Source organism: Copadichromis virginalis, linkage group LG14 (genome assembly GCF_057382275.1).
Source record: "Copadichromis virginalis isolate Kocher_CV1m ecotype Utaka linkage group LG14, C_Virginalis_male_GT1.1, whole genome shotgun sequence".
In the NCBI taxonomy this organism is placed as follows: Eukaryota; Metazoa; Chordata; class Actinopteri; order Cichliformes; family Cichlidae; genus Copadichromis; species Copadichromis virginalis.
In genome coordinates this window covers 31749844-31767402 of record NC_140631.1, presented here as the reverse complement: position 1 = coordinate 31767402, position 17559 = coordinate 31749844, and the positions used below count along the sequence as shown (strand labels likewise).

At 42.3% G+C, this 17559-nt stretch overlaps 1 protein-coding gene across 12 annotated transcripts in view; it reads right to left on the bottom strand.

Moving 5' to 3' along the window:
- Positions 1 to 17559, bottom strand: part of synrg (synergin, gamma) — a 42391-nt gene that overhangs the window by 8027 nt on the left and 16805 nt on the right. For 6 of the 12 annotated variants that reach the window (XM_085430460.1, XM_085430461.1, XM_085430468.1 and 3 more), the window contains 12 exons: positions 16794 to 17051; positions 16584 to 16720; positions 14735 to 14853; positions 14289 to 14351; positions 11888 to 12847; positions 6203 to 6754; positions 3794 to 3957; positions 3602 to 3655; positions 2787 to 2883; positions 1396 to 1544; positions 594 to 704; positions 422 to 460 (listed from right to left, as the gene is read on the bottom strand). In XM_085430460.1, coding sequence (XP_085286586.1) covers positions 422 to 460; positions 594 to 704; positions 1396 to 1544; positions 2787 to 2883; positions 3602 to 3655; positions 3794 to 3957; positions 6203 to 6754; positions 11888 to 12847; positions 14289 to 14351; positions 14735 to 14853; positions 16584 to 16720; positions 16794 to 17051 — 2703 coding nt within the window. The remainder of the gene's footprint in view (positions 1 to 421; positions 461 to 593; positions 705 to 1395; positions 1545 to 2786; positions 2884 to 3601; positions 3656 to 3793; positions 3958 to 6202; positions 6755 to 11887; positions 12848 to 14288; positions 14352 to 14734; positions 14854 to 16583; positions 16721 to 16793; positions 17052 to 17559) is intronic. The other 6 variants (XM_085430463.1, XM_085430465.1, XM_085430471.1 and 3 more) reach the window with 3 other exon arrangements.

Here is a 17559-nt window from a genome sequence, read left to right as displayed (position 1 = left end):
AACATAAAATTCATAAACGTCAGCTGGATTCTGCTCAGATTTATGGTGACAGTTAGCTAACTAACTAGAGGACTACATGGATAAAAGTCTGCAATGTGACAGGTGAAAAGAATTTGATCTTCCCTATGAACTCGTGTTAAATGAATATTACTTGCATCATATGTGCTGCAAGAAGACAAAGCTTGACAGGCAAAGTAATGTGAGGGGTTGGGGTTTAGATTTGGGTTGGTACTTTGTGGGGTTTTTATGATGATGTGTATGTCTAGGCAGAAAACAGCTCTGATAGAAGAGCAGTGGAGAGGAGGGAATCCTGTCACTTTGGCCCCCCGCAGGGCTCGTCAGTAAGAGGAGGATAGGCCCCCCAAGGACCCCAACAGGAAAGAGTGGAATGAGATTCGGATGACAGTTGACTGTCTCATACTCGTTTAAACAGACGTCCAATAGTGCTTTCTTCTTTGTTCTGGAAAAATGTTTCAAAGTCAAAGAAATGTCAGTTGTTATCTGCTGGGGATGAGCACAGCATCATGTGTGTAAAAAACAAAAAACAGTTACACTCACACAGTTACTCTGTGTGAGTGTGCATGCACACAAACCTTGCTGCGAGCGTCGACGTTGAGCAGACAAACCCCACAAGCCAAGTCCTTTGCATTCTTGATACCCGGCCGCAGAATACAGGAGGAGAAATCCAGGGAGCTTTCATCAGGCTAGACACACAAAAACACACAGATGTTTTACTTCCTGCCGCAGGGCAAAATGTAGTCATTTCTATTCTTATAATAACAGCAGAGAGAACAAGTCGGCTTATAGTAAACATCTCCGAACATCAACTTTTTTTTTTAATAAAGACTTGGCACGACATTGGCTACTCAGACTGAAAACAAACAATTCTCGAGTTTACATCTTTCTCCTTTATAAGGAAAGAAATCTTCATCCCTGCTTTAATTAAACATTTGTTGCATTTTGTTTCTGCCTCCTTTCTCAAGATGCTAAATCATTTTTATCTTCTACAAACAGTATTCCTCGTCTGCTGGCTCTGTGGATGAGAACAGTCCTCCTCTTGCGTCCCGTTTTACAGATACTTGGAGACAGCTGAGTAAATAAATCTTTACAGTCTTCGTCATCCCCGCTGATCCAAACAGCGGCCTACCAAAAGACTCCATCTGCATTGCTTTCAAATCAATGAATCATTGATTTTATCCTAATGGACCGACAATACTGGATTCACTAACACTCAATCATGTTATTGGCAGGACTTGCATTTTTAACTGAACGTCAATGCTCTGTTATCAGTGCGTAATTCCACTAGAAAAAGAAAGCAACCAAGTGTATGAATCTGTTTGTATATCTATCTGTCCTGCCTTTTGGCGAGTGCGTACAAACGTCATAGCAACTTACAGCGAGCTTAGCCAGCGACATGAAGCCTATGAGGTTGTTCCACACACGGCTGATGTCCTTCAGCTGCTGCTGCAGCTTCTCAGAGCACACCGCCGTGGCCTTGATGCCCAGCTCCACACGCCGAGAGACGCGATACACTTCCACCACGCCTGAGAGGGAGAAAACAAACGCACACATGTCACAGAAACACACTTTCTTAGTCGGTGTTGAGCACTTAGCCGTGACGTGTTAGCCACTCGGCTCATTAAAAGCAGAGAAACAGTAAAGCAGCAGGACCTTGTCAGACGGGGCAGAGATAAGCCATCACACCAGAGCTCATCTTAATCTTGTCCTTTCTGTCCTTCACAGGGCGTTAAGGCCACACACCGGCTTCTTTAACAGGCTCTTGTTGCCTCTGAGGCTCGCAAGGCCTCATTTCTTTTTAACTGTATGTGGAAGTATTAACTCTCTATGTGCAAATGTTTCCAGGTCATAGTGTTATTTATCAATATCATCAAACATTCAAGGGCTGAGCTCGACTCATAGATACATTTTAGCATGAAATGCTTGTTTTTAGGGACTGCAGGGACCTTTCCGTACAAAGAGTGAGGAGTAATCAGCAAATGTTATTTGCATTGTCTTGCCATTACTTCGCCCTTGTTCTATAGAGGCGATCCGAATGAACTCACAAGTCATCTTGGTTCTGATTTTTTCTAGTGTCCTCAGCTGCAGGGGAGGGTATAAAATTGCTTGTGTTTTCAGTTCTATGTGTGAGACTCATGGCCATAAAACTCCAAAACAATCACCACACTATAAAATAAAGTGGTTACTCATGATGGCCCTGCCCCCTCTGTGCTTTGTGGAGGTTCACCGACCGTGTCAAGCATCACCTTCAGGGATGATTTCTGCCACAGACACCTCACCAATTATTGAAGCAATTTTTCCATCCACAGGCGATACTGATGAGGTGGACCGTCTTACTCCTGTGGCAGTATTTTTTTTTATTCTGTGGTCATCGACACTATTTTTTACATGTACTTTCTTTACTTCTCTTTGACCTGAACAGCTGCGGCACTGATTTTTTTATTTTTTTGTCAGTGTCCACACTCTTCCAGAAAACATGCTAAATAAACAGTTCTATTTAGTGCTACTTCATTGATCGGGACCTCCAACTCTCATGTTGGTGGCAATGAGACCTATTTAAAGGCATTTGAAAGGAAAGTGGTTTACAATATATAAGGTTGCTCTGTGGTGTGTGGATGATGAATGGACATTTTACTGTGCAAAGTGCTGGTTGTTGCACACAGATTTAGAGCACTTTCCCTATATGGTTTGATAAATGAGGCCCCCGGTGTGTTTATAGTAGTGGTAGTAGTAGCTGTGTCTGCGTGTGCATTAGTGCAGCTCCTCACCAAGCAGGTACTCCATGCCCTGAGCAGACTGGATGACCTCGGTGCAGACAGAAGAGCTGCTGATCCCGTTCAGGGTGTTGTTGGCTTTGGTGATGACCTTAACGTGGAAGGACAGAAGCTGGCGTTATTACATACACACTGGTCTTGCTTATAAAACTCATAATGAGCATCCAACAGTAAAGTGTTAAAATTATGGCCTTTACCCGGGATTGAAATGTCAAACACATTAAAACGAAAAGTAAATATTCCAGCAGACATTTTGCAACATCCTCAATTTTTGATGAGCTTTAAAAACACAACAGTCCTGAAGTTATATTTGCAAGTTTCAAGAAAATAAAATATCCCAAGACATACGTGACAGGTAAAATCCTGGCTGAAAAAAACATTTCAGTGTGTTTTGGTTATCTTAATTACTCTAGAACAGGGGTGTCAAACTCAAATACACAGTGGACCAAAATTCAAAACTGGAACAAAGTCGCGGGCTAACGTTAATATTTATTGGGGAAAAAAAAATCTTCCTCCAGATATAAGAATGAATCTTTTCTTATGGACTCAAACAAGTTTTGCTGAAAAACTGAATATGGAACAAGCAAAGCTTAATACTAAACAATATATATATTAGCTGTATAATACCAGTAGGCCAGCTCTAATAGTAATTTGGTATGGCTTCGCGGGCCAAATGTAATTAGGCTGCGTGCCAAATTTGGCCCGCGGGCCAGAGTTTGACACCTATGCTCTAGAACATTTGCTGTCGCTCTCACAATTAAGTCTCTCCCAGGTATGAGGTCAGATACAGGACACAAACAAACACAAACCTCCAGAGCGCTTTCCAGGCACCTCTGCCACTCATAGGCGTAGCGCTCGCTCTCCTGCAACAGCACAAAATTATCTCAAATGAACACAAAGGGAAAACAGAAGAGAACAAAAAGGGGCATCTATGTATTTTGAAGCTTTAACAGTCCTTGGTATTGCGCTGAAATCTACTGATATTCAGGTTCCCTCCTCACCTCCACCTCTCCAGTCAGGTCCTTGTACTTGTCTCTGATGACGGGCAGTGCAGGCTTCTCGTTCAGGGTGTTGGATCGGTCTCTGAAGGGCTGCTCTGGCGCCGGAGACGGGGGTGAACGCCTGATCTCCTTCTCACCCAAACTGTGACTGCGCTTGTGGGAACCTGCAGCAAAGACGGAGCAGAGAAGAAGAGAAATGAGAGAAATATCAATTCAGCGACATGTTGTGATGCAACTCATTTTGGGCTGTGCACCTGTTTGTCTCCAACCATTCTACTTCCATTCTGTTTGTAGTTAATTCCTCCCAGACAGGGACGGCATGCGTAAATACTTAATTGTGACAAACAATAATTAGGTACAAAACAGAGGCACAAATATGCAGGTATGAATAATTTATAGAAGGACAAAAACCCTGGCAAGGTACCACAACAAGCACGAGCACAAACACAAGTGAAGCCCAGACTATTCCAGTGGGGTTAGCTGTGAGCGCATGTGTGCGTGCGCCATCTACACACAGGTAATCCACCCTCAACCCCACCATCACCACACAACTACTCAGCCTACACCAGAAGCCCCACTGTGATCAGGTCACTGAGCCACAGGAAGAAGGGGAGTTAGCAAGCCCTGCTTCTTCACACACATTAACTTCAGCACAGGGAAATGAATCTACATGAGGCTTTGATCACAGTGCAGGAAACTGTAATAATTTATTTTGTGAAAAATAACAGCAGCAAACAGCGGTTCGAAAATGAATAGCCTCTAAGTGGATACGGTTAATTTCTGCTTATGGATTTGTGGGCATCTGCTAATCCATCTCAACAGTCGCTGCCATTAGAGAGTGGAGCTGTCATCTCAACACTACCATCTAATGTCTGACAACTTTATTACACATCTGATGGGCCTTGTCTGTGGGGGCGGGGTGCTTGAGCAGAGTGCAGGGCCAAGGACTTACAGCTGGTCAGAAGAGTCATGTGTCCACATTATGCATACATTTATATAGTCATTTATTCTAACAACGCTTCCTTATGTCAACTACTAATTTAGAATCATCTGGGCCTGCGGCTCGGTTCACTCTGGCACAGCTGGCTGCCGGCAGAGCCAGTGGGCACACCACTGCAGCCCCCTCTGGCTTCTGCTCCGTGGCTACTGGTTGACCCCTCATCTGGGGCTCTCCTCAGCTCTTCCCAGGAGGGTGGCACGGATGCCCCTCTGGTGGGCCTCCTTGGGCTCTCGCACCTCTGGGGCCTCTGGATGTCTGGAGCCTGGATCTCCTCCATGCCTGCTTCATGCCCTGGGGGACAGGGCTATGGTTCCCTACATCCTCTAGCAGACCATTACATGGGGAAACCTTTTGAATACAAGCGTGCTGATCCACACAGGTGTGCACACGGGTGTTCACTGATCATAGACATAAACTACACCTCTATTGGCTGCTATTTCCAAGCATATTATGCGCTGTCGGTCCTGCTTGCTACACAACAAGATTCAATATTTAGTATTTACTGGTGTTTACACTTAGCTAGATTAACGTGATGGTGTTGTGTTTAGTATGTTGCTCTGGGGTGTTTTTTTTGCTTGTTTTCTCTTCTTTTTCTCTCAACAGGTGATCCAGGAGATTTTTTTTCTCTTCTTTCTTTTTAAGTGCCCTTTCTCACTGTCCCTCTTCCCCTCTGTTTTTCTTTTCCTTCATCTTTCTTTCTCCCTTTCCTATCCCTCACTCATGTCTGTCCCATCTGTAAAAACTGAAAATAAAATAAAATAAATAATAACAACAAAGGTTGATCAAATGGACCAATATGGCAAGGCCGTGATGATCCATTTGGCAAAGTAAATCCATTGGGTATCTTTGTTGGTCCTCAGACAACAATTCTGACGGCTAAAGAACCAAATGGGACAGGCAAAAAACCCCACCTAATTTAGAATCACCACTTAACCTGACATACCTCTTGGCTGTCACACTAACACATTCAACATGTGAAAGATCCCAAGTTCAACACTGGAAACAAAACCCTGAGAGGGTTACGTCAGGATGGGCATCCGGTGTAAAATCAAACATGAAGATCAATCCACTGCAGCAACCCCTTGCAAATAAGGGACCATAATAAAAGCAGCTTTTATTAACCTAACATGCATGTCTTTAGACTGTGGGAGGAAGCTTGAGTCAACAAATTCAACAATGCAGAAATTAATACTTTTCTGCCAAAACTGCTCTTCAAATAATTAATAAATTAATTAGTTGACGACAATTTTCAATAACTCATTCATTATATTCAATTATTCCAAGTTGTCAAAAATGATTATTTTCTGTTTTTTCATCATTTAAGCAAAATTCTATTTGGATTTAGACAATTATTTTTAACTGAAAAACAATGTGCCGCCTACTGAAGTAAATACAACAAGAAAACTCACCTTGAACCGACAAATCAAAAGTTGCCAACTCGTTCTTGATCATCTCCTCGCTGGACTTGACCTTGGCCTGAGCGCTGGCTTTGAGGAAGTCAGACCTGCCAAACTTTGGCTTGTCTCCCTGGAAGGCACCAAAGTCATCGGAGGCCTCGCTCTGGTTTCCCTCTGAGCCCGCCTCGGCAGTGGCAGCAGGCGAGTCTGACTTCTCCGAAACAGTACTTGCAAAGTCTCCAAAGTCATCCTCGTTATTGACACCGCCCTGGTCGCCGGAGCCAAAGTCAGCAAAGGCTTCAAACTTGTCATCTGCTGATGAACTGTCCTCTGCAGGGAAGGAGGTGATGATGTTTGCTATGGAGTTGCTTGTGATGTTTTCAGTGCTGCCAAAGGTCAGTTCCTTCCTCTGTGTGGGGACTAAAGATGGAAGGCCAGCTCCTTCCAAGCCCGGTGGCTTTCTGACCTCACCGGGCAGACTCTCGTCCCGGTCTGACCAGTCATAGCTGGCCAAGGTGCTGAGGGCCGATGTCCCAAAGGGGTCAAATTTCATGTCGTCTCCTTCTGCAATGACAACACAGACATACCGGTGGTTCCTCGGAATAGCACAGATGCTGTCATGATAGGAGGAAGACTAATAGGCCTCAACAGGGGTCTGAGATTTCTGTCGGGTTATTACTCTCATTTATCTATGCTTTAAGTGATGTCGCTTCTTCTAAATGTAGTTTGGTCTTGAGAAAAGAGCCCTTGAGAATATTAACAGAACATATTTTCTCACCTCCATTTAGTTCTCTGTAGCATACGGGAACCTTTTTTTATTTTTTAAACAAAATCTTTTTAATATTTGTTTTCATGGTGCTCACGAGATTTTAAAAAAGTACAGACAAATATTTCTTTACGAACAATGGCTTAATCTGCACTACTACTTTAAATCAAATGAAACGATCCCTTAGAAAACACTCCCTTATTCCCATTTTATTTTTACAGGAGGATTTAGACTACCATTTTGGGGAAGGACATTTTTTGTCATGTTTTAATCTTGTGAGCACCTTAAATGAAATGAAAATCCATTTACAACCAGTGTCCTGGGATGAAAGCCACAATCCTGGAAATATCTCTCAATCTGTGCAGGTAAAACCAACACTCAACCAACTGGTCACCTAGTGAGAGGGCAGGCAATCTGACTGCAACCCCTCTCAGACAGACTGATGAAAATTTGCAGATCACTGCTCCTAAACCTAATTTATAAGCGCAGAGCAATCAGAGTAGGTGTGCACCAATGAGCACGACTCATGTGTTTTTGCACTTAACTGGTTGCATTCTGATTATAAAAGCAAGGTTACTGACTACTTGACATTTTACACTTAAATCACATTTGCAGAGGAATTTCTGCTTCGAATCTGTGAGGTTCTGGTTCAACTCCAAAGTTAATGTGAAACTCTGTTTATGTAGAAGAAGAACAATAGAACAATGGCAAACAGATGTCATGGCAAACTGATGGCAGATCTTATTGCAATCTTGATGCGCCAAAGTTGTTTTGAAGATGTCGACTGACTGTGACTGGCGGTAGACCTGATCCCTGTCTTTGAAGCGACCACTTCAAAGGCAAGGAGATAACACGATTATTATATGATCAATCTGGTCTCCAATTAGCGTCTTCCTCAGTGTGACTGTAGGATTACAGTGAAGTAAGGAGATGTGTCCCCCTAATCCCAAAAATAACAATTAACTTAAACAGTTTTCTAGAACTGATTTGAAATTTCTCCTCTTTTAAATTGGATGACTTTTTCCAGCCTGCGCTCTGTGTGCATGTCTGTGGGAGTGCGTTTAACCAGACTGTGTTTGTCTGAAGCCGTGACACTGATGTCGATCAGATGTTGTTTTATATGTAAACAATACTAATCAATGCAGAAATCCTGGTAATCCAAAGGGCCCACAAACAGTTTTTATAATGCAGATTTGTGAAACTGACAACAAGGCCTTGTATCAACCATCTATGATGCAAGGCATTAATACATTAATACAAAGCGTAATACATCTTCCCTTTAATAAATTATTCCTTGGTGTTTTTATGCCTGAGGTGAGTCATGTTTACGCAACTTTTTTTTTCTCGTGGCCATATGACAACACTCGCTGCTTTCACTGGTGACAAACAGCTTGGCTAACAATAATCAGAGTTGATCTCTTTATATTAAATGCAACCTGAAGGCTTTTGTCTCGAGGCAGACGCTCTAACAACATCAATAAAAGATCTTTCCTGTCACTGCGTCTGCCCTGTTTCTCACAAGTGTTTTGATCACTTTCTTTATGACTGATACTGACTGACAGCTGCGCAGCTTGCACACATTTGTCAACGCTTTAGCATTCAGGTCTCCTTCAGACACTCGCAAACACATAAATCCACCTTGTTGAAGCCTTCCTATTTTGCATGACAGAACCCTCAGACACAAAAAGCAATTTGTGAAATTGACAAGGATCGAGTGGTGTGAGCCTCGTGTCATTACAACCACATTACGCCTCACAGGAAAGGAAAGGAGAAATAAGACGGTACGCGTTTCAGCAATACCAACAGTAATATTTATTACGACAACATGAGTAGGGAGAGAGAGAGAGAGAGAGAGAGAGAGAGTGAGAGGTCACAAAGAACTGTGAAAGAGGTCTACCATTACAAGAGGTTTAGTCAAACTAACACTTTGAAAATTAAATTTCAGTCATCTGGAATACAAGTGCATGCAGAGTCAGGAGAAAAGGAAGAAAACAAACAGCGAGAAAGTAAAACAAAGATAATCCGAGGATATAGAAGCAGAATGAGAAGGCACATTCACAGACTAGAATCAGTAATTCTGGGAAGATGACAAACTTTCTTTTACTATAAGGATGTAAATCAACAGGTGTATTTTTTTGTTTTGTTTTGTTTTTTTGGAGAAAAAAAAAAAAGATTTGAATACAGAACACTTGAAAAGGCCAGGTTGAAAGATTATTCAAAGAACAAGGCAGGAAGCATTAACCCTTTGAGGACCTGAGGGGACAAACTGACAGGGAGGAAGCTAAACTTTAGAAGCAGCAAGGAGGCTGCCATCTGTACATATTTAGTCTTTAATAAATAAGGGTAAGAGATCAGGATATCTGCATTAATCTGCATGTAAACATGTGAAGCGATATCATTCAAGCCCTCAAAGGGTTACAGAAAACAAAGAGGGCCATCCTTACACCTGGCATCCCAGTAAGGGCTTCCATTACATCCAATCACAGATGCAGGAACAGATTTAAAGAGACAGTATCCTTTTTTTCCCCTCTTGCTACAGTGATTGTTTGTCAAAGCAGGATGATGAGCACTAATTCCCCTTGATTAATAACACATCATTATTTACTAAAAACTTTGATGTTTGAATCCACGTTGAACTAAAAATACTCTGATTCTACTAAATACTGTCGGCTACATTTAATTTACATAGTTGGCAAATCACAACAAGATCGAGAAGTCTTCCTATAGTCTCAAAATAAGAGGTCATATTCCTGTAATAAAAATACACTATTAAATCTGCATGTACACATTTCTCCCTTGATAAAAACAACTTGCAATACTGTTATGCATAAAATGGTTATTTTGTATTACGTTCTTGTCAATTTCACAAATTGAAAAGGCAGGCACACTGCAGCAAAAAGCAAGGCAGGAAGGGTAATACTAACTTCATTATGCTCACAAAGAGCCAGACCGTAGAGCCACACGTGATAAAAATTCATGCTGCGATATCACAGATAACGGATTTTTTGAAAAAAAGAAAAGAAAATTACGAGAAAGAAAATTTGATTCCTCTTGCGACTCAAAAGGAACCTCAGAAAAGAAATACTGTCTCTTTAAGCTTACATACATTTCCAAAAACACAGTGCAAAGCGTGGTGAGGTGCTCAAACTGCTCGGACTGCTACACGTTAACGACAGGTTAGTCCCAGAGCTCTCCGAGAACAGCTGATAAATAAGGGTGAAATGAAACCGCCGTCACGGTAGCGTATAAGCTTCTCAGGAATGTATCGATGTTAAAGCGGGCAGGTCTTTACCCGATCAGCGGTTTCGCTGCAGCTCCATGGACTGGATTGTTTGCTCTCCGTGCGGAGGGGCCTGTTTGGGTTTAACCAAAATCTGACCACTGCACAGAAACTGAAATAAGGCAATGGGGATGTTTACATCTTTTTCTAGTCAAGGATAAAGTATCAGTTTCTTGGATGAAATAAGTTGACACATGTGATGATAATTAATGATATGTGACGAAATATTGGAAGCTGATTGCACGACTGTTGTCAGGTGGAGATTTGGTCAATTTGTACAAACTTCTCAAGCTTTGTCTGAGCTTTCAAATAAAAATGAAAGCTCCCTTAAAGTTGGCAAACGTTTGAATTACAGAGCCTTCACCTGAGAACACATGCAACCCATCTCATGTTACACTGCAAGAATGGTTTGAAATGTTTTGCATGAAACACGACGCATGATGTGGAAGACGAGATGCCTGATGAATAAATGATGAGCAGTGAAGAGAGGGGGGAAAAAAGGACACGGACACTACCCGATTATTAACAGACACTAGATTGATTTCCCTTTTTATAAAAGGACGAGCTTTAGGTAAACTTTAACTCCACTTTCATGGATGTGAGGTAGGGGAGGAAAAAGCAGACACGCTATTATTTAGACATCTTACAATTAGACGTCCATTTGATCCAAAACATACTCCGTGGTTAATGTGAAAATACTGCAGGGTAATACAATAACTGACAGGCATAAAGAGACAAATGCATGCACTCACATTCAAGCCCTCACATCCACCTATAATATTTTTAATAGTGACAAATCACTGTTGCTCTATATGAAAATAGTCTCCAGTTTTTGCATGCAAAACGTCGTATTAATGGTAACATTTTATTTCAAGCGAATCAAAATTAAGTCATCTGCTGTGTTTTTTGCACACATCAGTTAAAAAGGTAAATGATGGCTTACGGATAACGCCTTTGGTAAGCTGCAGCCTATTGTTCGAAAACCTGTGATTTGAATAAACAAGAGGATAAACGCCCTCCTGTACTCATCTGTATTCAACTGCTCCGTCTCTTAGCATTGCCCAAAACAACACACACACACACACACACACACACACACACACACACACACACACACACACTAGGTACACTGAAAGGAAGTGCGACATCCACCTGCCGCGGTGTGGACACATCAAACAGGAGGCTTATCCGAGTCGCGCAGGCAGCAGCTGGGGGACCTCGTCTGTGAACTATGACTGCCAGCACATCAAAACCAGGCACTCATCATTTGTAAATAAATAGAGATATGGGCCAGGACCTTCCTGTCATTACAATAACAATATACGGGAAGAGGAATGTGGAGATAAAAAAAACTAATGAGGAAGAAACTAAAGATTTAAATAAATAAATACTTAAATAAGTAATAAATAAAGAGTATGATGAGATGAACGATGAAATGTAGAATGAAAGCTGTGATGCATCTAATTTGATATGTTACTCATGTTTGTGTTCAGCAATTGAGCAAGTTCAATTCAACAAGGACCTCATTATTTGCCCTTTGACCCCTTGTCTGGGGGAGGGGTCACTGAGAAGGAGAGGCTGGCTGGCCTTGAAAGCGATATTGTGTGTCACTGCACGGAGCCTCACCAGAGCAAACGCACAAGTTCCTCACCTGTAGCAGGGGGCTGGTGGGAAGAGAGACCCGGCAAATCCAGAGAGCTGTCTGACATCACGTGCTTCAGGTCTCCTCCCATGTCCGACAGCTTCATGTCCAGCTGCACTGACAGCGCGTCCTCAGAGTCGTCCTTTCCCACGCTGCTCCCGCCGATGGACGGGAGGTCGAGGGACTTTACAGATGCAGAGTCTTCCTTGGCCTGTTTGAACGCGGCCACCTTGTCACCCAGAGTCTTTTCAGAAGCACCGAGTGCTGTGCAGAACTTCGAGGACTGAAATTCGGCAAAGTCGTCGTTGTCGCTCTTGAGTGACGAGAAGGAGCCGGCGCCGCTCTCCTTGGTGTCATCGTAGGCGAGGCCTCCTTCCAGAGAAAGTTGTTTGAATATGTCGTATTTGTCAGAGCTCTGCTGAGACCGCTGCTGTGTGGAGGTTTCCCCTTGAACACCCGCGCTGCTCTCGCCTTTAGGCTCTCCACCAGAGCTGCCAAATGCCATAAAGTCTGCAAAGTCATCCTGAGGTGCTGAGGCAGCTCCTCCTGCGGCTGAAGCTTGAGTGGAGTCAGAAGAGGAGCCAAAGAGGGCAAAATCCCCAAACTCATCTGCCCCTCCTCCCGGAGGTTTTACTCCACCTGGCAGGAGGACAAGAGAGGGGGGCACAGACACAGAAGGGAATGTGCTGGGTTTTGTCTCAGTGGGGGCAGGAACAGAGGGCGCTATAGAAGAGAAAAGGTCCAGGTCAGCCATATTGAGAGGATTTTTGGGCTGAGAAAGAGACACTGCTGGCTGTTGCTGGGGAAGCTGCTGTAGTGACTGAGAGTTTGGAAAAGCAGAGGGGAAGGAAGGTTGAAAGAGCTTGGCTTGATCTGGAGGGTCTAGTGGAGAGACGCTGTCGGCTGTTTTAAAGTCTGTGAAGCCATCATCGACTGTGCCGACAGACTTGAAATCTGCAAATCCTTCTCCTGTAAACCAAAGAGAAGAATTTAAGATTAGTAAAAAAACAACAGAGAGATATAAAGGGGCCAAAAGGTCTCAGCTGCAACAGCTACCATTCAGTTCTTTTACAATCCTAAAAGAGAGAGGAATGGTGCATTAGTTACTCCTTTGCTCCACTGGTGAACTTTGGGCTGCAGTGTGCAAAGAAGATCATACATCACTGCACAAAAAGCTCTCCATACACTATCACTCAAAAGTTTAGGGCTGGGGTTTTTTTTAAAGAAATGCACACTTCTTTTCATTAAATATATAATTAAAAAAAGTAATACTTCCTACATCATATAACTTTTAATGGAATTTCTACAAAATGAATCCTCAATCAACTTTACTTTACTAAAAACAAATGTGCTTTTCTTTCAAATGACCCCAAACTAATGAGAAACGGTGCATGTACATCGACACTACCACGCAAGGAACTGTTGATTATAGTCATTCTGCAAAAATTACCATCCAACACGTCATTTTTGTCTACAATATCCAATATCTTCCAGGGAAGTAGACGAGGCCAAATGGTTTCCAGTGTAATTTCTGTATTTTAGGTTTATATTTTATAGCATCAAATATCTTTAGGCAATGATAGTTTACACCTGAGTTTAGTGGCTGTGTTTATCACAGACTTTTATGCAAATGTCTGAAGTTTTCTGATGAGAGAGTCTGAACCTGACAGAAAATGCTATTTATGACAAAACAGCTTAGAAAAAGACAGATATGACTTGTTATCAGGAAACAATATTACATCTACAGAATCCTGATGAAGTTGTTAGCTAAAAGTAAAAAAGCTAGAACAAACTATTATCATTTTCTGCAGATAACTGTGATGGGTATTTATAGCAGTGGGAAAACTTTTGCCTCTTTTTTACAAAAACCACACAGAAAAAAGTCAGAATAAATTCTCAAGTTTTCAGCAGTTGTTAATCCTGTGGAGTAACGTATGCATGCTGAAATAGAGAATCTGTTCACACCGCTGGTGTACGGTGGAAGAGCGATAACTAATGGGCTCATTAAAGAGATGGAGCCTGACAATGCCAAAGAAAGGTCACTGCAAAGCATGACTTACTGGAGTTGTAAGAGGTGTCCCCATCGGAAACTGTTCTAATGAAACAGGGATGGGAAACACAGTGGGTATCAACGCTGCAGGCTTGCAATACAAGACACAGTGTAAACATGGCTCTGTGGTAGTGTGGTGACCTGACAGCTTTGTCCAAGTTATAATACACAGTTTAATTAGAGAACATAAAAAGAAACCATTTGTTTCCTGGGGATGATGTGATGTTCATAAAGTTCATCTCTTAGTTCTCTACGTCACTGCCTAAAGAGGTCAAAAAGCAAGGATGTGCTAATATGTACATTAGGTGAACGTGTGTTGTTTTTTTTCCACAGAGAGATCGAGATGTGTGGGTCTCTTACCGACTGATTTCTTCTCCGCGGGTTGTTCGAGTTGTCTGAATACACTGTATTTGTCTCCAATATCTGGATCAGAGCAAATAAAGAAGAATCGGTAACTATAAAGAGCAATATGAAAGAAATTTACTCTCCCTGTATCGTTCAAGGGCCAAAACTTAGTTTGTGAACTGAACGTGTCCTTATGTAAGCTGCTTTAACCTTCAGGGATCAATTTCGTATTTTAGATGTAATAAAAGGGCTCGACATGATGAAACACCTGGAAATGTCATGTTATCACTTTCTGCTTTTAATGAATCCTTGCCAGTTATCTACACAGGAAGGAACGGAACGTGCTGTTCCCCATGCTGCTGTGATGATAATATTGTTTCCTTCTCTGACTGACTTTATGTTTTGGTCCCAGTATGTACCCCCAAGAGGACTAACACTATTACATGAGGTATCCAACGTACCTGAGGCAGGGGGTGTAGGCTCTGCAGGCTGATCCACAGACAGCTGCTTGAACACGGCGTACTTATCAGAAGATGTAACGGAGGCGGAACCAGACACTGGAGTCAGCAAGGCAGGCGTGCTGCAGGGACACAAAAGCGAATCGTCAGACATCATGATGGGCGAAGTTCAAAGGTAAAGTTTAATCCCTATAAGCTGCCTGAGCTGAACGTTTGCCCTGGGTTCACAATTTGGAGAGAAACAGCTTCTTTTTTTTTTTCTTTTGTTACAAGCTCTTGGTGTCCTTTCATCCATTAAGGCCACTGAACAGGCAGAAGGTAGCTCTGCTTAGGAATAAAAATACACGCCCACTGTCTCACATCCAGCTCACCAACAAAAGTATTTATATCTTGTTTTACTAATTCGGACAAAATGTACTGGACTGCGTGTTAGCAGCACATGTTTAGAATGCCTCAAAGAACAAGCAGCTGATCCAAGCAGAGTGTAAATAAGTAATCCGTGGCCTGTTGTAACACTAGAGGAACATTACTTTTAAATAGCTCTGTTATATTAAAAAAATATAGTGATATACCAGTTTTTAAAAATTGCCAAATATTGGTACTGGTCTTAAAAATCCTATATTGATTTAGGTCTAAAAAAAGATTTTGATAATACTTCTTTTACTGTCTCTTAATATTCAGGCTATTCAGTAGCGAGATAGTTTTGTTTAGCGTGAGACGTGAACACCTTCCAGCCCCTTTGATACATGTTAATTACCACTTTATATTTAATTTAATTTAGAGGGTTTGTGCTGTCCTGCACCCACTGAAGACTCCAGGACGTTAACAGTCCAACCTGAGATGCATGATCAACCACTGAAACCCAAAACATATTTTTACACCTCAGTTTTTTGCACAGACTGGTTTATTTGCGAGCTTAAGAGCTGCTGCTGACAGACTTCAGTCAACTGATGAAAGAGCCAGTCCAAGAAAGTGGCTTCAGTCTTCTCAACACAACAGAAAACTAACCAGCATAATCCCAAAATGCCAAACTATTCCTGAAAGTGAAGGATGCTTTAATACAGGCCAAAAGCAAGAAATATGATGACCATTATGCCTGATCATATGCTAAAACAGACAAATCAGGGGCTTAGGGAAATTGTTAAACTCAGTGAATATTAGTTTCCTCAAAGCGCTTTTTCTGTAAGACATCCGACAGTAAGTTATGGATGCCAGTTCAGGCTGGCAGCCCAATATGAGCTGTTCAGCCTCTCATTTAATTAGAAAGCAATCTCAGTCTGCGGGGAATTCTTGTTACATTGATGAAACCGTCAGGACTGGATTTTTTCAGTTGCGAAATAGGAGAGAATCATAAAACGCCTATGCCACTTAGATTTCAGATACTTTAATTCTGCTTTCTCTTTGTCTTTCAGTGGATAATTGCCTTTCAGCTTCCTCTCACTGAAGGCACGGTTGCTCCAGAAAGGCTCGGAAAGAAGTAATATAAAGAAACGAGCTTATCTACTGTCCACTGAAATGAATTCATTAGTAGATGACCCAAACTCATTCCTATTCAGAGGAGGTTATTACAAGATATTGAAACAGTGCCTCTGACTGTAAGACAGACAATGAGAAGTACAAATATTATGCAGGATGAGTCAGCTATAAATAATCATCTAGGGCTGAATATTTGATGCTCATCTCTGCAAATATTTACAGCACAGAGAGCAAAAGGAGAGAGAGCTAGAATAAGAAATACCCAATCTTATTTAATGTAGCTTATAATTAGGGTCACATAAGCTCTTAAAATGCTCCTAATTATACAAGCCTGGAAAAAAAGGCAGACTCACTGTCTTCATCAACAAGCCTGTACCTGTTTTGGTGCTGTGGTGCAATGGTAGTAGGGAAGCTTCCTCCCGATTCCCCCTGAAAGTCAGAGAAAGCTTGGTCTCCTCCTGCCTTTGGAGCTTCCTGGAAGTCCTGGAAGTCATCGTCATCGGCTTTGGTTCCCTACGCAAACATCATGTTGGAGAGTGAAGTGAGTGAGGTGATCGACAGCAGGAAAATAAGAAACTGAGCATACCTGTGATACCTGTGCTGGAGGGAAACTGGCAATGAAATTTGTGTTTGTGGGTGGCTGAGCCGGTGCTGCCGGTGTCATAGGCATGACTGGTGGCGGGGCTGCTGTGGGCATGGCCATAGAGACCGGGGGCTGGGTCATCATGGGCTGCTGGTGCTGAGGCATGACAGGGGCCATGGCCATAGCCAGAGCCGGCAGGTTCGGCACGGGAGGAGAAGGAAATTGGCCGAGGATTTCCACGTTCATTGCCGGGAGGCCACTCTGAAAGTAAGGACACGACAAACAATATTCAAGCGAAGCAGGTCCCCCTGAGCTCAGCTGTTGTGCAAAAGCATATTAAAACATGATGAAATCTTTGTCCTGCAGCTGCAAATATAATCAAAGCAGTCTTCAACAAACGCTTTGTGTGCAATGTTTGTCAAAGCAGTGATGCCCAGCGTTTTTGGAATCTACCTTAACTTTCTAAAAAATGGAGTTATGTATCTGTGACTGCAAAAAAGCCTCAGGTTGAAAGCCACAGATAAGGTGAAGAAGTGAGTGAGAGTAACGGAGTCAGTTTGAGTCTTTCCATGAGGACTGTTGACAATGACAAATACAAAACAAAGCCTGTAAGATGTTTCAAAGTTTCATTTGGCTGCATTTTTTTTTCTTTCTTTGGGGGGGGGGTTAATGCGTTAAATCACGAAAGGTATCAGGGCACACGGATCATTGTGAACCTATATAATTTAAAGCCCTTCTGTATTCACTGAACGTGGCCAAGGACTAACGT